This window comes from Myxine glutinosa, chromosome 4, assembly GCF_964187855.1.
Source record: "Myxine glutinosa chromosome 4, kmMyxGlut1.1, whole genome shotgun sequence".
Taxonomy (NCBI): Eukaryota; Metazoa; Chordata; class Myxini; order Myxiniformes; family Myxinidae; genus Myxine; species Myxine glutinosa.
Genome location: NC_136264.1, coordinates 115,350,417 through 115,367,979, shown reverse-complemented (window position 1 = coordinate 115,367,979; position 17,563 = coordinate 115,350,417). Strand labels below are relative to the sequence as shown.

The following is a 17,563-nucleotide window of genomic DNA, read 5'->3' as shown; positions in this document are numbered from 1 at the left end:
TGGAGCACCTCGGCATCGTGCGGCGCTCCGATAGCGCGTGGGCCTTGCCACTGCACATCGTGCCAAAGCCGGGGGGTGGATGGCGCCCGTGTGGCGACTACCGCCGTCTCAATGACGCTACCACCCCCGACAGGTACCCGATCCCGCATATCCAAGACTTCTCCGCCCGTCTGGCGGGACGGGTCATTTTTTCAAAAATTGATCTCATACGGGGATATCACCAGGTACCTGTCAGGGCGGCCGACGTCCCTAAAACGGCAGTCATCATGCCGTTCGGCTTATTCGAATTCTTGCGGATGCCGTTTGGTCTCAAGAACGCGGCTCAGGCGTTCCAGCGCTTGATGGACGGCGTGCTGCGTGACCTGCCGTTCCTTTTCGTTTACCTGGACGACATCCTCGTCGCCAGCACGTCCCGGGCCGAGCACCTCCTCCACCTCCGAACACTGTTCGGGCGCCTCAGCGAGCACGGCCTCATCATCAACCCAGCCAAATGCCACTTCGGCACGACGGCCGTTGATTTTTTGGGCCACCACATCACCAAGAACGGGGCCGTGCCGCTGCCAACCAAGGTCGAGGCCATCACCACGTTCCCGCGTCCCCGCACCATAAAGGCCCTGCAGGAATTCCTGGGAATGGTGAATTTTTATCACCGCTTCGTGCCCCGCGCTGCTCAACTCATGCGGCCCCTCTACGAAGCCCTCCGGGGCAAGCCGGCCAAGCACGACATCGCCTGGTCCGCAGCAATGGATGCGGCCTTCCAAAGCTCAAAGCGGGCCCTCGCCGACGCAACACTGCTCGCTCACCCGGTGCTCAACGCTCCCATCGCCCTCACCACGGATGCCTCCGACTACGTGGTGGGCGCCGTACATGAGCAATGGGTGAACGGGGTTTGGCAGCCACTCGCTTTTTTCAGCCGGCAGCTCCGGCCGAACGAGCTCAAATACAGCACGTTTGACCGGGAGCTCCTCGGTCTACACCTGGCCGTCTGCCATTTCCGCCACCTCCTGGAGGGCCGACCTTTCACGGCGTTCGTCGACCACAAGCCGTTGGTTTACGCCATGGCCAAGGTCACGGAGCCGTGGTCGGCCCGCCAACAGCGCCACCTCTCCGCCGTGTCGGAGTTTACCACGGATATCCGGCACGTCACCGGCAAAAACAACGCCGTGGCCGACTGTCTTTCCCGGGCCAGCGCGAACGCGGTCCACCTGGGCATGGACTTTGCGCTTATGGCGGCGGACCAAACCACCGACACCATGGTGCAAGCCCTCCGGGCGGCGGACACGGGCCTCCGCCTGGCCGACATCCCCTTCGCGGACACTGTCCTGCTCTGCGACGTCTCCCAAGGCCAGCCTCGCCCCATCGTGCCCGTCACCTGGCAACGCCGCATCTTCGCCTCCCTCCACGGCCTTTCCCACCCGGGCCGGAAAGCTTCCCAGAAGCTGGTGTCGGCGCGATTCGTCTGGCACGGCCTTCGTCGGGACGTCCGCGATTGGACCAGCACCTGCACGGCCTGCCAACGGGCCAAGGTCCACCGACACACCCAGGCCCCGCTGGCACCTTTCACCGTGCCCGAACGACGTTTCGACCACGTCAACGTGGATCTGGTGGGCCCCCTCCCCCCGTCACGGGGGTTCACACACCTGCTCACCATGGTGGACAGGACCACCAGGTGGCCGGAGGCCGTTCCCCTCGTCTCCACCACCACCGCCGACGTGGCGCAGGCTTTCATCGCCACCTGGGTCGCCCGCTTCGGCGCACCGGCGGACATCTCGTCAGACCGCGGACCACAGTTCACCTCCGAGCTGTGGGGCGCGGTCGCCCGCAACCTGGGGGTCAAGCTCCACCATACTACGGCCTACCACCCCCAAGCAAACGGGTTGTGCGAGCGATTCCACCGCTCCATGAAGGCCGCACTCATGGCCGGCCTTCAAGACGGCGGTTGGGCCGACCGGCTGCCGTGGGTCCTTTTGGGCCTCCGCACGGCCCCCAAGGAGGACCTCCAGGCATCCACCGCCGAGCTTGTCTATGGCCAGGCGCTACGCGTCCCGGGCGAATTCGTGCCCTACGCTACCAGTCCCTGGTCCGCAGCTCACCAGCGCTCGGACCTCCAGGAGGCCGCCCGACGGTTTGCCCCCGTGCCAACATCCCACCACGGTGACCCCCAGTCCTACGTCCCCCCAGCACTTCGCACAGCGGAGTATGTTTTTGTGCGTCACGACGCACATCGGGGGCCACTCCGGCCGCCGTACGACGGGCCCTTCCGGGTGCTGCGACGGGACGACAAGTCGTTCGTCATCGACATCGGCGGCAGGTCGGACCGGATTGCGGTGGACCGCCTCAAGCCGGCGCACGTGGACGTCGACCACCCACCACGGGTGGCCCTTCCGCCGCGGCGAGGCCGCCCCCCGTCCACGGTGCCCCCCACTCGACCGCCCACCACCACACCGGACCCCCTCCCACGACCCGCCAGGGGTCGCTTCGGCGGGTCATCAGGACCCCCCTCAAATTGACCCTGCCGGTGCAAGTCGATTCTGGGGGGACGTGTGTAGCGGCTACCGCTGGGTTTTCACAATCGCCTTGCACCTATCAAGGACGCGGAGCGATCACCATGCCGGGCTCGTCCAGGACGCCCGGGCAGGCCCGCGCTCAACTTGCCAGGCCTCGGTCGGGACGCTGGGCCACGCCCCCTCTCGCCTTTCCTGGGCAAACGCTCCGGGATAATATGTATATATATTGCTGCCCGATAAACGGGCTTTTCAGAGTGCCTGAGTGTTTGGTTTGAATAAAGCAACTCGGATGAATTCCAGCTTTTTGTCGCGTCCATTCTTCCGATCGACGTGGGAGCCCCAGCTCCTTCAATATAATATAACAAATATCATGATACATTTACATTTTGTAGTCCATTGTATATATTAAACATGCGTTCCGCAACCTTTTTAGCCCAGGACCCAATAAAAAACACAGGCATCCAGTCGCGACCCATCGAACCCCCCACAAACCGTCACGGAAATATCGATTGCTTATGACGTTAATATCTTGGTAAGGGTTCGGTTCATCATCTTTGTACAGTAATACAATTAAACAATAAAGCAAAGTGACATCAAACCAAACACTGTCATTATTTTGTTGTTATTTTGTACGGATCTCCACGACCATGAGGAGAGAGAGAGCGAGAGACCACGCCCCCCTTGAGAACGAGCAGCGACTTCGATCACAGACACCGCCCACTTGATATTATTGTCAGCCAATCAGGCGTAAACTCCCTGCCTTGTTAGCAGCTTCGGAAGAGATGAATCCGCCCCTACGATGAATCCGGATGAAGATTTAATGAAGAAGATGAAGATGATGATGAAGATGAAGAAGATGAAGATGATGATGAAGATGAAGAAGATGATGAAGATGAAGATGAAGATGAATCTCACAACATTCATTGGCAGTGTATCTTTTGTGAAATAGAATAAAACTTTAATTATTAAAGTGACACGCCAAGATAAGGTGTTTGAACTTTATTTTAATCTTCATCGTGAATAGATGATGAACTTAAAATGTAACATGAACTGATAAACAAAACAAGAATAACTTTTACTGAAAAAACCCGATATGCATCTGAACTTATATCCAGGTTCAATGTTCCGTTATCATGAACAACATTAATAAACAACTTTCACTGATTAAACCCAAAAGTGAAACTTGCAAGCCGAATTCAAATGTTCCGTTAGCAACATTGTAGATGTGGATTATCCACATCAGTGCGATGGTTGACTTTGCATATTGGCTTCGAGATCATCGATTCGGCTTTGAAGCGGCGACAATGCGATTCGCAGGTTGGCGCACAGGGCCACTGTCTCCAGTTTGTTTCGATACTTGAACTTCAGATATGTCACCGTTGAGAAACCTGCCTCACACATCCACGTCGTCGTGAATGGCATCAGGAACTTTACCGCGAGATGTGCAATCTCTGGGTACTCATGGTCATGAGACACTGTCAACCAAAACTATACTAAAGTGTTCTTCCTGAACAGTGTCTCAAGTGTACCGTCGGACACGATATCGATGAAGTCCTCTTTCAATCTGTTGGACAAGTTGCAACACTGCAGAACGTCGACTGAATAAGGGTCTCGGATCCACTTCTTCTCCACGCGTGGATCAACAGGAAAGTATTCGTCAAATCGTTTGCGCAGGTTCACCAGATGTTCGACGATGACATCCTTAATGTCCACACGTTCCTCAACACTCTTGCTGAGCAGATCATCCAGGTTTTCGAACATGTCAAATTCATCATTGGTCTGTACTCTTCTCTTCCATAGATCCAGCTTTGACTTGAACGCCGCTATCTTGTCATACATTACGAACACGGATTTCGCCTGCTTGTTCGTTTTGCCCTGGAACGATATTGTTGTGGTTTTAGAACCCTCACTTTGTAAATAATTCTTGTAAATATTCCATTATTAAAAGGTTAAAGGTCGCACCCTTAATTAGTCCATATGCAACACGTAGACCACCATAGGAACTTTAGTTATTTCATTAGTATGTGTTTTAGATAAGGCCGTGTTCCCAATAGTTGAATCTGCGTTGCATTAATCAAATAAGATAGGCCCCATTCGCTCATTTTCCAATCGCTCTCTCCAAACGGCACCATTATGCGCCCCCACAGACGGTGCCTTGTCCCTCCCAATTCTATTACACGCCTTTTGTTAGCAGCGTTCGCTGCCTCGCTGAGCTTCCGCCCAAGCAACACCATTAACCATGCGGTCGGCCCGAGGAAAAAGGGGGCGGAACAACAAGAGCAAGGCGTGGCCCTGTCAACTCGCCGTCAAGGGCGGAGCCGATAAGCCCTTACCAGCCAACCAGGGCTGAGGTGAGCTCGCTGGCGGGCGTGGTTTCCAAGCGTGCGCTCTGATCTTGAAGCGCGTTATATAAGCGCCAGCGCAAGCCTTTTCACGGAGTCGACTCGGGTTGGAGACGGCGCTTGGTGGGGTCTGGCTGAGACGGACTGCTTGTGGGAGGTGTGCTGGGAGCATCGGCTGCTGGGAGACGAAGCCACGCAAAGCCCCTGCACGAACTTGCGAGAGAGAGAGCGTTGCTCGATAAACGTATTACATACGCAGCATCCCAGACCCTCGCTATATGTAAGGTCCGCTCGCGGTCGGCGACACGCGAAGCTGCCTGCAGTTCTTCGCCCACGGAACCGGAGCCTGGACGGAATCGACCTACCTGGAACCATCTACCTGGACCTTCCCCCCTACCAGCTACCATCCCATGTGAGTGTGTATGTTTGTCTGGGGTCGTTAAGTTAAGACTGTATAGTTAAGCCTGCCCTGTGTCCTTCTCCTGCTTCTTCTTCTTCTTCTTCTTGTACATTCTTTCCTTTCCTCTTATTTTGGCTTGTAATAAATTCACCTTGTTATTTCTTGGTTTTTCCCTAATCCGATCGCCTCTGTCCTTTCTTTCCATTGAGTACCTGTGGCACGATTTCGGAACCGCTAGAATCGGGTTTAGCCTCTTGGTTAATGGCTCGGATCGCGGATTGCTAACCGCTCGGCAATATTCCATCAATATCCGTGGTTCGGGCGGGAGTTATTTCCCTGCACACGGTCGGTGTTGGTAATTAGGTATTTGGGACCCAAATTGACCAATCACCCTACCCAAGACCGACCGGGAGGAGCGTTGTAGCTTCCAGGACTCGGGACGGCCAGCTTAAAAGACAAGGGGATTAACCCCCCCTTGATAAGGGGAGAGCCGACCCCCGAATCCATAACAATATGTTCAGATTGTTCAACAAGTTGAAGATGTCGGCCATGTATGCCAATGTTGCGATGAATTTGTTGTTTTTGTAGTAGACTGCCAGGTCTGACCTAGCCACCTCCAAGAATGCAAGGACCTGGTCGCGAAGTTCATACAATCTTGCCAAAGCATCTCCTCTGGAGAGCCAGCGAACAGCTGCAAAATACAGCACCGTGGTGTGTTCTGCATCTTGCTCCTTACACAGCTCTGCAAATAACCTCGAATTTAGGGCGCTCTTCCTGAGATGGTTGATTGTTTTCACTGCAATGTCCATTACTTCGGCAAGTCCAGGTGACATCTCTTTCACCGCTAATGCCTCGCGGTGGAGGAAGCAGTGGGTCCAGCTTGCCACTGGTGCCACATCTTGGATGAGCTTAATGACACCGCTGCGCCGACCTGTCATCGATGCCACACCATCGGTACAAACACCAACACAGTCTTCCCACCTGAGGCTATGCGATTCGATGTGTTTGTTGACGACTGCGAATATTTCTGTGGCCGTGGTCTTGGTCTGTAGCTCGTCACATGCCAGAAGATCCTCCATAAAATCATCGCCATGCCGATAACGAACAAAGATGAAGATCAACGCCTTCTGTGCGATGTCCATTGACTCGTCCAACTGGATGACAAACTTGTTGGCTTCTAGGTTTGCGTACAGCTGGTGGTCGATGTCTTCGCCCATGTCTATTATTCGTCGGCGAATCGTGTCGGCAGAAAGCGGATTGGTGCTCATCTTGGAAGCCGCCGTCTCTCCAAGCACTTCTCTGCACATCGCCTTGGCGCATGGCAGGATGAGTTGCTCTGCAATACAAGATAAATAAAATAACACATGAACATTTCTTTCACTTTATGATTAATGTTGACTTTGCTCCAAGGCAGCGCTTCTGAACCTGGGTGGTCGTTTGGGGTTTTCCGGGGGTCATGAAGGGGTCATAAATAACACCAATTTGTTGAGCCCATTTTTAGGAACCTAACAAAGGTACATACCACACACAGTATTTTGTTCGCGTATGCACGTACGTCACGACCCCCAGGTTAAGAACCGCTGTTCCAAGGCATTATAAAAATTCAATATGTACGATGTGATTGTCGAAGGTACTTTTAAAAAAGAGGCAAAGTTTAAGAATGGCTGTATTGCAACAAACAATAAAACCTACGAAATTGTGATATACCAACGTATACATGGCACGAGTTATAGTAAGCAAGAACCCGACACATCAATATTCTAAAGACGAAATGAAAAACTAAATTTAACTATACTTACAGCGCCATGTATTACTTTATGAACCTACAAACCGCCAATGCAGTGAAATACTTTTACGAAAAAAAAACAAAAAACTTACCCGCAATAGTGTACGGTTCCTTTTCTTTGGCTATCTTCTCTGCCACCAGGTAGCTGGCTTTGGTCAGTCCCTTCGACGGAAAAATCGCCGAACTCATTACTGACGTGCTGTTGTTCATCTCGCGTTCTTTCCAGAGAAAAAACTCCCGCGACTTGTTGACATGATCTCCATGTTTCTTCTCGAGGTGCCGTTTCAGCTTTTGGGGCCTGAGGGACTCGTTGGCCAACACGTCAAGGCATATCACACCCTGTGGTAGACGAACATTGTGCTTATCGATATTCAAGGTGAACCCATAGCTCAGGAACACAGGCTGATACTTTCTAGCCATGGCGAGTACCTGACGCTCACAGCTCAATCTTTCGAATGAAAAGCAATGGACATTCGCGTGTCGGAAACTAAACGTATGATCTGACTGACCGGATGCACACGCGGTACATCGGTACAGCGCGGTAGAAGAGTCCACACTATAAAGTTTGTGTCGGCGTTCGTTTTATCTCTGTTCTGTTCAGTCGATAACGTTTTTTTCCCGCGATTTCTGAAACGATCGTGCGACCCATTGAAAATCCTTCGGACCCAAACATTGGGTCACGACCCATAGGGTGCTGAAGGTCAATTTAAATAAACATAAATGCAAATTTCGCATGTGGAAAAAGTAAGAACACCCCTACATTTATCACTACTTCAAACACCAAAAATTTGAATCAGGTGCACTAGCTCAGGTGCAAATGATTAGAACATCATTAGAGAGGATCTTGGAGAAACCTGTCTTATTTAAACCTCAGACATTTAGTTTGGTTTGCTCTTTTTTTTTTTTCTTTTTTTTTTGTATACAAGATCGAGGCTCGTGAAAGAGCGAACATTAATCACACAGAAAGACAAACCGACACATAAAACAAATAACATCGGGAGTGGTAGACAAGATGGGGAGAGAGGGGGAAGGACACAAACACAACATTTGAGAGCAGGGACCGAGAGACATGGAGACATCGAGAGATCTGTGGGAGGGAGAGGACTTTGGGGGGGGAGGCATGGGAAGGGGGGCTGGGAGAGGTATAAAACATATGGACACTGCCAGGACTTCCAGGAAAGAAGTTGGAATTTCAAACAAGGTGGATCTGGGGTGAATTAGTGGGGGTAGAAAAGATCAAGGTTTTGGATGGGGGAAGATAAGAGATGGTGGTGAACAGCTGTTTTAAAGACCTGGAGGGAGGAGTGGGATTGAAGGGAGTGTGGGAGTTTGTTCCAGAGGCGGGAGAAAAGAGGAATGAAAGAGTGAAGGTGAGCAGAGAGCCGAGATTTCGGCAGTTTAACCATCAGAGGGTTGCTGGCAGATCTTGTGCGACCTGTAGGAATATTTGGGGGACAGAGCACAGAGAGAGCTGGGGGAGCAAGGCCGGAGAGGAGTCGGTAGAAGACAGAAAGACCACCTACCTGCCTGCGGTGAGTGAGTGAAAGGCCCTCAGAGATAGCTTCATCGTGGGAGATTCCAATGATTCTGAAAGCTTTGGTTTCAACAGCGTGAAGCCGAGCTAGGTGTGAGGCAGGAGCACCAGCCCATAGGGGAGAACAGTATTCCATTGAGCTGCGGATGAAAGCCTTGTATGTGGTGAGGAGCTCAGGTGTGCCTAGGAAGGACTTCGCACGACGGAGGATGCCCAGTCGGCGACTGGCTTTGGAGGCCAGCTTGGAAATGTGGTTTTCCCAAGAAAGGTCATGGCAGATAGTAAGACCCAAAAGCTTGAGCGACAGAACTTCTTGGAGAGGATTGTTGAGAAAGTAGATGGGAGGGTTGTCCAGTCGATCTTTTCGGAGAGACATAGTAAGAGTGTGAGATTTGTCAGGCTTGAAAGACATATTCCACTTGTTTGACCAGTCTGTGATTTTGTCCAGGTCTTCAGAGAGTGAGGAGGCTGCAGTGTGCGGCGTCACCATCACCATGTCACTTTGTTGTTGAAGTGTGCGGCGTCACCATGCCTAGATCAAAAGAGCTCTCTGATGCCTTCAGAAAGAAGGTTATAGATGCCTACGAGTCTGGGAAGGGATTTATAAAGATCTCCAAATAATTAGAAATCAATCATTCGACTGTCCGGAAGATCATCTACAAGTGGAGAAGATTCCAAACAACTGCCAACTTGTTCAGGCCAGGCCGCCCCAGCACGTTCAGCCCGAGAGCAGACCGCAAGATGCTGTAAGAAGTCTCTAAGAACCCCGGAATGTCATCACAGGACCTACAGGTAGCTCTTGCCACGGTTGATGTCAAAGTGCACGAGTCTACCATTAGAAAGAGGCTGCACAAATTTGATCTACATGGGAGGTGTGCCAAGAGGAAACCTTTGCTGTCCAGAAAGAACATCAGGGCAAGACTAAAGTTTGCCAATGAACACCTCGGCAAAGATCAGCACTTCTGGAACAATGTGCTCTGGGCAGATGAGTCAAAGGTAGAGCTATTTGGCCACAGTACCAGAAGACATGTTTGGCGAAAACCAAAGACAGCATTTGACCTGCAAGAACCTGATACCAACTGTAAAGCATGGTGGTGGAAATATTATGGTTTGGGGCAGCTTTGCTGCATCAGGGCCTGGGCAGCTCATCACCATAGAATCCACGATGAATTCTTCATTGTACCAGAGGGTGCTTGAGGATAATGTGAGGCCATCTGTCGGAAAGTTGAATCTCAACCGAAGGTGGACCTTGCAACATGACAATGACCCTAAACATACCAGTAAATCCACCAAGGAATGGCTGAAAAGAAAGAAATGGAGGGTTCTGGATTGGCCAAGTCAAAGCCAGGATCTAAATCCCATCGAGATGTTGTGGGGGGGATTTGAAACGAGCTGTGCATGCAAGAAACCCCTCAAACATCACACAGCTGAAAGAATTATGCATGGAGGAGTGGGCAAAAATTTCTCCGAGTCGATGTCAGAGACTGGTAGACAGTTATAAGAAACGCCGACTTGAGGTTGTTTCTGCCAAAGGGGGCAACACCACCTATTAGAGCCAAGGGTGTACTTACTTTTTCCACATGCGAAATTTGCATTTATGTTTATTTAAATTATACAATGGACTACAAAATGTAAATGTTTCATGATATTTGCTATATTATATCACCTTTATCTATCAATATTGTTGAAATGAAGATCAAATAGCTGTATGTTGAAATATGTTGAAAAAGTCAAAACTTTACATGGGGTGTACTTACTTTTTCACGTGACTGTATATATATATATATATATATATATATATATATATATATATATATATATATATATATATATATATATATATATATATATATATATATATATATATATATATATATATATATACGTATATATATATATATCTATATATATATATATATATATATATATCTATATATATATCTATATCTATATATATCTATATCTATATATATATATATACATATATATATATCTATATATATATATATATATATATATATATATATATATTATATATATATATATATATATATATATATATATATATATATATATATATATATATATATATATATATATATATATATATATATATATATATATATATATATATATGTTGGAACCCATCTGTGGATCGGTCCCATTGGCCGATGGGTCTGACCCATCTGTGGATGCACGAGAAATGACAATGCAGACCCATCGGCCGATGGGTCTGCGCCATCTGCGGATGTGTTGTTCACCTTGAAGGAATGTGTTGACAGAATGGTGCTCTTCAATCAGGTACACAGTCATTGGAATTACATGTGGTAGGAATTTAACAGAGATGATTTTTAAATGTTTTATTATCTATTTCTACCCATCTATTTATACATTTTGTCAATACATTTTGTAATTAACAGATACATGGCAGTTTTAGTAAAGCTTTACATAACATACTCAACATTCATACAAAACATTATGTGTTCTTCTGATAATGGCGGAGGGGAATGGTGGCAGGGTAGAGAGTGGCAGGTGCTGATGAAGGTGATGGCGAGGGTCACGAGGTCACAAACCACATGTCACGGACTGCTTTATAAACATTTATGACATCAATTGCTTATTTTTAGGTTCAAATAAACATACTCATCCACCATTGATGCATACACATTCCTTCAAGGTGAACAACACATCCGCAGATGGCGCAGACCCATCAGCCGATGGGTCTGCATTGTCATTTCTTGTGCATCCACAGATGGGTCAGACCCATCGGCCGATGGGACCGATCCACAGATGGGTTCCAACATATATACATACATATATACATAGTTGTCATAGCTTATAGTTTAGCTTGCCCCAGGAATCAATCTTGTAAAACCTTTGCAAACTATACTGTAAACTGGTGAAGGTGCCATTAACATTAACGCTACTTTGCCAGTGCTCCTTATGGTTTAAGTCCCCTCTCGAGTCTCGTCGTCCGCTCGAACCGACCCCATCATATACTGTATCGCGATCCCGAACAAACCTTCCGTGTGCCCGTGGAGCGCCCCAAGCAAATGAGGCCTGGCACTGTGGGCTCGGCTCTCTCAATCTGTTGCCGCTCGAAACACGGCCCAAGAGTGGCCAAAGAGCTACCATCAGCGGCAAAGATCCCGGAGCCATGTCAAGGCCTCACGTCCTGCACGTTTACACAGTGTTCTGAAAAGTTTGACAAGCTCCGATTTTGACCGAACATTCCTCACATTTGGCTGACTATTCGCATAGAGGCCAGGAGATGGTGCACGAACATTGACAACGGCTTCATTTCTTGTAGCACTACATCAGCTGATTCGGCATGGAATCCGAATCTCTACACTCCACTGTGTGCAAGTTCTGCTTCAACAAAAGAAATGTTAATAATCACAATCAATCATACCGTTGGTTACCGAAAATATACCCACAATATTTGTCATGGCGTCGGTAGAAAGGTCGACACATTGTTTTTTTATTTCGTTGCCGGTATAATGCTGCAATGCAATAGCATTATTACTGCTACCACTGCCGCTGCTGGTGAAAATATATATATAACTAGAACGGCACTCTTCGACGTCACGACGTCGACTGATATGCCTCCGCACACATTATTACATCATTATTATACTTGTACCAAGTTTGATTTAAATCCATTCAGCTGTTCTCAAGTCATGACATTTTTACATGACATGATCTCTGACCTTTGACCTCTTCACCCCAAAATGTAATCAGTTCATGTTTACATTATTATACATATCTGTACCATTTTTTAATTTAAATCCCTTCAGCGGTTCACAAGTTATCACACTTTTACCTGATATGACCTCTGACCTTTGGCATTTGACCTCGTGACCCCAAAATCTAATCAGTTCATCATTACCTCATTATACATACCTGCACTAAGTTTTACTAAGGGCCATTCACCTGTTCTCAAGTTAACGCGGTAACGAAAACCTATCACGGACAGACGGACAGCCTGAAAACATGATGCCTCTGGCGACATAGTTGACGGAGGCATAATAACTAGCAGGTACTGCTGAAAATCGCATAATGTAAAAATCCTCAACTACACCCCCCCACCCACCCCACACCATCCTAGCCCCAAATGCTCAACCCTCTCGACCCACCCACACCCTCCTAGCCCCAAATGCTCAACCCTCTCACCCACCCCCCCCCCCCCACCCCACACCATCCTAGCCCCAAATGCTCAACCCTCTCGACCCACCCACACCCTCCTAGCCCCAAATGCTCAACCCTCTCACCCACCCCCCCCCCACCCCACACCCTCCTAGCCCCAAATGCTCAACCCTCTCACCCACCCCCCCCCACCCCACACCCTCCTAGCCCCAAATGCTCAACCCTCTCACCCACCCCCCCCCCCCACCCCGCACCCTCCTAGCCCCAAATGCTCAACCCTCACACCAACCCACCCCACACCCTCCTAGCCCCAAATGCTCAACCCTCTCACCCACCCACCCACCCACCCCTCCCCCAACCCCACACCCTCCTAGCCCCAGATGCTCAACCCTCTCACCCACCCCCCCCCCCCCACCCCACACCCTCCTAGCCCCAAATGCTCAACCCTCTCACCCCCCCCCCCCCCCCCACCCCACACCCTCCTAGCCCCAAATGCTCAACCCTCACACCAACCCACCCCACCCCACACCCTCCTAGCCCCAAATGCTCAACCCTCTCACCCACCCCCCCCCCACCCCACACCCTCCTAGCCCCAAATGCTCAACCCTCTCACCCACCCCCCCCCACCCCGCACCCTCCTAGCCCCAAATGCTCATCCCTCACATCCACCCCCCCCATCCCACACCCTCCTAGCCCCAAATGCTCAACCCTCTCACCCACCCACCCACCCCTTCCCTAACCCCACACCCTCCTAGCCCCAGATGCTCAACCCTCTCACCCACCCACCCCACACCCTCCTAGCCCCAAATGCTCAACCCTCTCACCCACCCCCCCCCCCACCCCACACCCTCCTAGCCCCAAATGCTCAACCCTCTCATCCACCCCCCCCCACCCCGCACCCTCCTAGCCCCAAATGCTCAACCCTCACACCAACCCACCCCACACCCTCCTAGCCCCAAATGCTCAACCCTCTCACCCACCCACCCACCCCTCCCCCCACCCCACACCCTCCTAGCCCCAGATGCTCAACCCTTTCACCCACCCACCCCACACCCTCCTAGCCCCAAATGCTCAACCCTCTCACCCACCCACCCCCCCCCCACCCCACATCCTCCTAGCCCCAAATGCTCAACCCTCCCAACCCTCAATACACCCTCCTTCTCCTCGGCAACTCACTGCCCCTCCTGGCTTTGGGCTTACCACCCTTTCAGGTGATGATCATAGTTCCACCCTCCCACAATTCCCCACCCCCCATTCCACTCCTTGGCTGGCATAATCCCATAGCTTTCTGATTTTCTGATTCGTTCTTCTGGGCTGGTGCAAGCTCTGTTCTACAGAGATGTCACCCAGCACACCCGTTGGATGTGAAGATGAGGTTTAACACACGTTTCCTTAACTTAATCCCTCTCTATCTAATCGCCAACACAACCCTTGTATCATGCACATTCAAACACAATCCTTAAGCTAACAGGTCCCTACATCCCTACATCGAGATTTTCTTCCTACTCGCATACGTTCCATGCTATTCGATCTCTTCTATATATTATATATTGTTACGTTTGTGGGGGGTAGGTAATGAAATACCTTCGTCCAGATAGAATGGTATAGATTAGCTTGCCCCGAATGTCACGAAGAAGAAGATTTTAAAACAGCTGTTCACCACCATCTCTTGTCTTCCCCCATCCAAAACCTTGATCTTTTCTACCCCCGTTAATTCACCCCAGATCCAATTTTCCTGAAATTCCAACTTCTTTCCTGGAAGTCCTAGCAATGTCCATGTGTTTTATACCTCTCCCACCACCCCTCCCCCCCCCCCACCCCTTTTCCCGTGCCTCCTCCATCAAAGCCCTCTCCCTCCCACAGATCTCCCGATGTCCCTGCTCTCAAATGTTGTGCTTGTGTGCTTCCCTCTCTCTCCCCATCTTGTCTCCCACTCCCTTTATCTTATGTTTTATGTGCCAGTTTGTCTTTTTGTGATTAATGTTAGCTCTTACATGAGCCTCAATCTTGTATACAAAAAAGAAAAAAGAAAAAAAACGAACCTTCATGTAACTAAGTGTGGAATCCGTTAGCCCGCATGTCCGGTAAGATCGTATATGTGTCTCCATGTGAGGGGTGGAGCTATGCTAATTAGGTAGGTGTTAAGAATAATCCCCAGTGTGTAATTGCCCCTGTGATTTTTCACTTCGTTCTTATAAAGCACACTCAGGCAGCCTTGACCTCAGCACATTACAACACCGACAAGCCCGACAGAAACCCATCACATTTGCCGATCGGCAAGGGAACCCCGCCCCCGAATGTTCCCGATGGGCGTCAAGAAAGGCCGTGAGGCCCCGCCCCAAAAGGAACGATTGGTCATGGCCATGGAATGAAGTGGTGGGGCACTGAGATTGGTTCGAGTGTGACGTCAGCGAAAAGAGGGGAGGGTGGGGAGGGTGCGTTCCCCCACCCTCCTTCTCTCTCTTGGTCCTGGCTTTGGTCGTGGGTGGTCACGTTTTGCGTTTTGGCTCCTGTGAGGAGATCTGTGAAAGATTTTGGTGCTTTTTGGGAGCTTTGCAAGTGGGAGGGAGGAGGTTTTGGCGGCTGTGTTGTTCTTCGGAGGCGGAGGAGGCCGCGAGCGAGCCGAAGGAGGTTGTTCTGTCTGCTTGCTTCATGCCAGTGGCTGCTAAGGGCGTGGCACCACCACCATCATGTGCGCTTCCCGCGCCGTGGCTTCGAGCTTCAACGACCACGAAGCTCCCCAAAGTGCTCGAGGAGACCAGAGCTGAGTACCAGCTAACACTACACACCACATTTTCACTTTCATTTATTTCTCCCTGTGTCTGTATATGAGTCCGTTGGGAGATGTCTCAATATAGGATTTATTTTACCTCAGCATTCTTTTTATCGTGGTGCATTTATTTTCATTAAACTTTTATTTTTTGCATTTTCAATTTCGTGTCTGTCTTGTTTATCTGTCGTGGGTTCCAGGACGCCCAAATGAAATCCTTACAGGTAAGGACCTCGCTGCCCTCCACTACCCCCGAGCGTGTCACTACCGCCATAGTTGGGTATACGCCTCCGAGGTAAAGCTCAGTTGACCATCCGTCACCCTGCGGTGTTCACTGTTCACTACATCACGTGGTGTTTATGTCGCACATACATGATGGGCTAATGGCCTCCAACTACATCAATGCTCTTTGTGTATCCCTGTGCCTTACCTTTTTAAAGGCCCCAATAAGCATTCCCCACAACGTTTAATCAGGGTTTCATTGCCGAGGGTTTCTCACATCTTTCATCGTGCATTTTTTTACTCACTTGTGTTACGTGGTCCCCTCGGTGAATACCTGGTCTCGGTGACCCCCGGACCGTGAGAGGAACTTCGCCAGAAAGCTGTATTAAATATGCGCTCTCGCCACGCAATCCATATGAATTTCACCCCAGGAGACAACTGACGTTCAAGGATATATTTCAATGGGAATGACCATACAATTGCAATGACACAACCACAGAGATTTTCCCCGAGCAATCAACCCTATACAACCGTCAACAATTCCCCATTCACAAGCACTTTCCTATGAGTAAGATGGCCATCTTATATACGTGTGTCTCGGTGAGTACTCACGACACCCTTTTGGTCTCGGTCTCGCACAATGTCTCTGGGCCCCTCCTGACCAAGATGATGGTCGCCGTCACCGCACTCGGGCGGTAGAACGAACCCCGGGTGGACGTGGTTCCACCGGGCAGGTATCGTACCAGGCACCGTGGCTGCAGCCCCTCGTGGCCACGCGCAGCGGATACGGTAAAGCAAGCCAAACCCCACGCCGCTTGCAAGGCGCGTTAGGCCCCGACGTGCGACCCGCACGCGTCTGTTTGGACGGTCCGCGAACGAGGCCAGACGCGGGTTCGATGCACGGCCCCACGTCAACTTGACGTCTCCACCGGGCCGGTACACGTTCCGGTAATTCCTCTCGCCAGACAGGCTTCGGAACGCCGCTGTTTCACGCAGCGCAAGGTCGATCGATCCCACCTTTTGTCGGAGCGGGGCGAGGAAGAATAATCACCGTCCTTTTTTCCCCTCGTGTCGTTTCTTCTTCCGTTTCCGGTCACTTCCGTTTCCGGCCACTGGTTCAGAAGGGCTCCTGACCCTCCAATCACAACCACCCTTAATATACTACACACGGATAAGCAAAGACCTGAATGGTAATCCACATACATTCACATAAATATGTAACACTTGGTAATGTGTGGTGTTTGCTTTGCTTCACGAAAATTACACGTCCGTAGCTGTAGTAATTAAAATAAAACCAAAAATTTGCTGCATGTTTTTATAAATCAGATTTTTAAGCTCGCATTAACGAAGCACAATACTATTCCGACATCAGCATTTCACATTGAGCAATAAGGTATTATGTTTGTTAAATTCGCAGAGGGTTTTGGGGAGAGTGAGGGGTTTGGGGAGAAATGGAGAAAATACAAAGATGGGAGAAAGAACAAAAGAAGATGGGGGACATTAAAAAAACGATAACATTGTGTGGTAGGAGTGGGTTCGCCAAGAATTTGACCAGGATCCTGGCACACAACTACCCACTCTTTTCTATAGGCACAGTGGGATCCATTACCAGCTAATGCTACATAGCAAATGGGACACCAAGTCTAATGTCCCGATGAAGGGCGACATACTAATTGATGCAACATGCTGCCTGTAAAGCACCAGGATCACAGTTTATGGTTGGGTTGGGAAATGAATCCAGACTATCTATCCTGTCTGCCTCTTGTGACTAACAGGGTTGGCGGAAGGAAGGGCATCCGGCCATAAAACATTGCTTCAAAAAGGGGACCACGGTGCCCTAAAAAGGCCAACCCCTG

The 17,563-nt window shown here is 49.9% G+C and overlaps 1 protein-coding gene across 3 annotated transcripts in view; it reads right to left on the bottom strand.

The window, feature by feature from the left end:
* Positions 1–11,877, bottom strand: part of LOC137425112 (glucoside xylosyltransferase 1) — a 46,054-nt gene extending 34,177 nt beyond the window's left edge. For 2 of the 3 annotated variants that reach the window (XR_013623136.1, XM_068113213.2), the window contains exon 1: positions 11,592–11,877. Coding sequence is in view for 2 of the 3 variants with exons in the window: in XM_068113213.2 (XP_067969314.2) it covers positions 11,592–11,728 (137 nt within the window). In the remaining variant the exon portion in view is untranslated. Of the gene's footprint in view, positions 1–3,491; positions 6,586–7,127; positions 7,375–11,591 lie in introns of those variants that run through there. The other variant, XM_078776329.1, reaches the window with a different exon arrangement.
* Between the last annotated feature and the right edge of the window lie 5,686 nt (positions 11,878–17,563).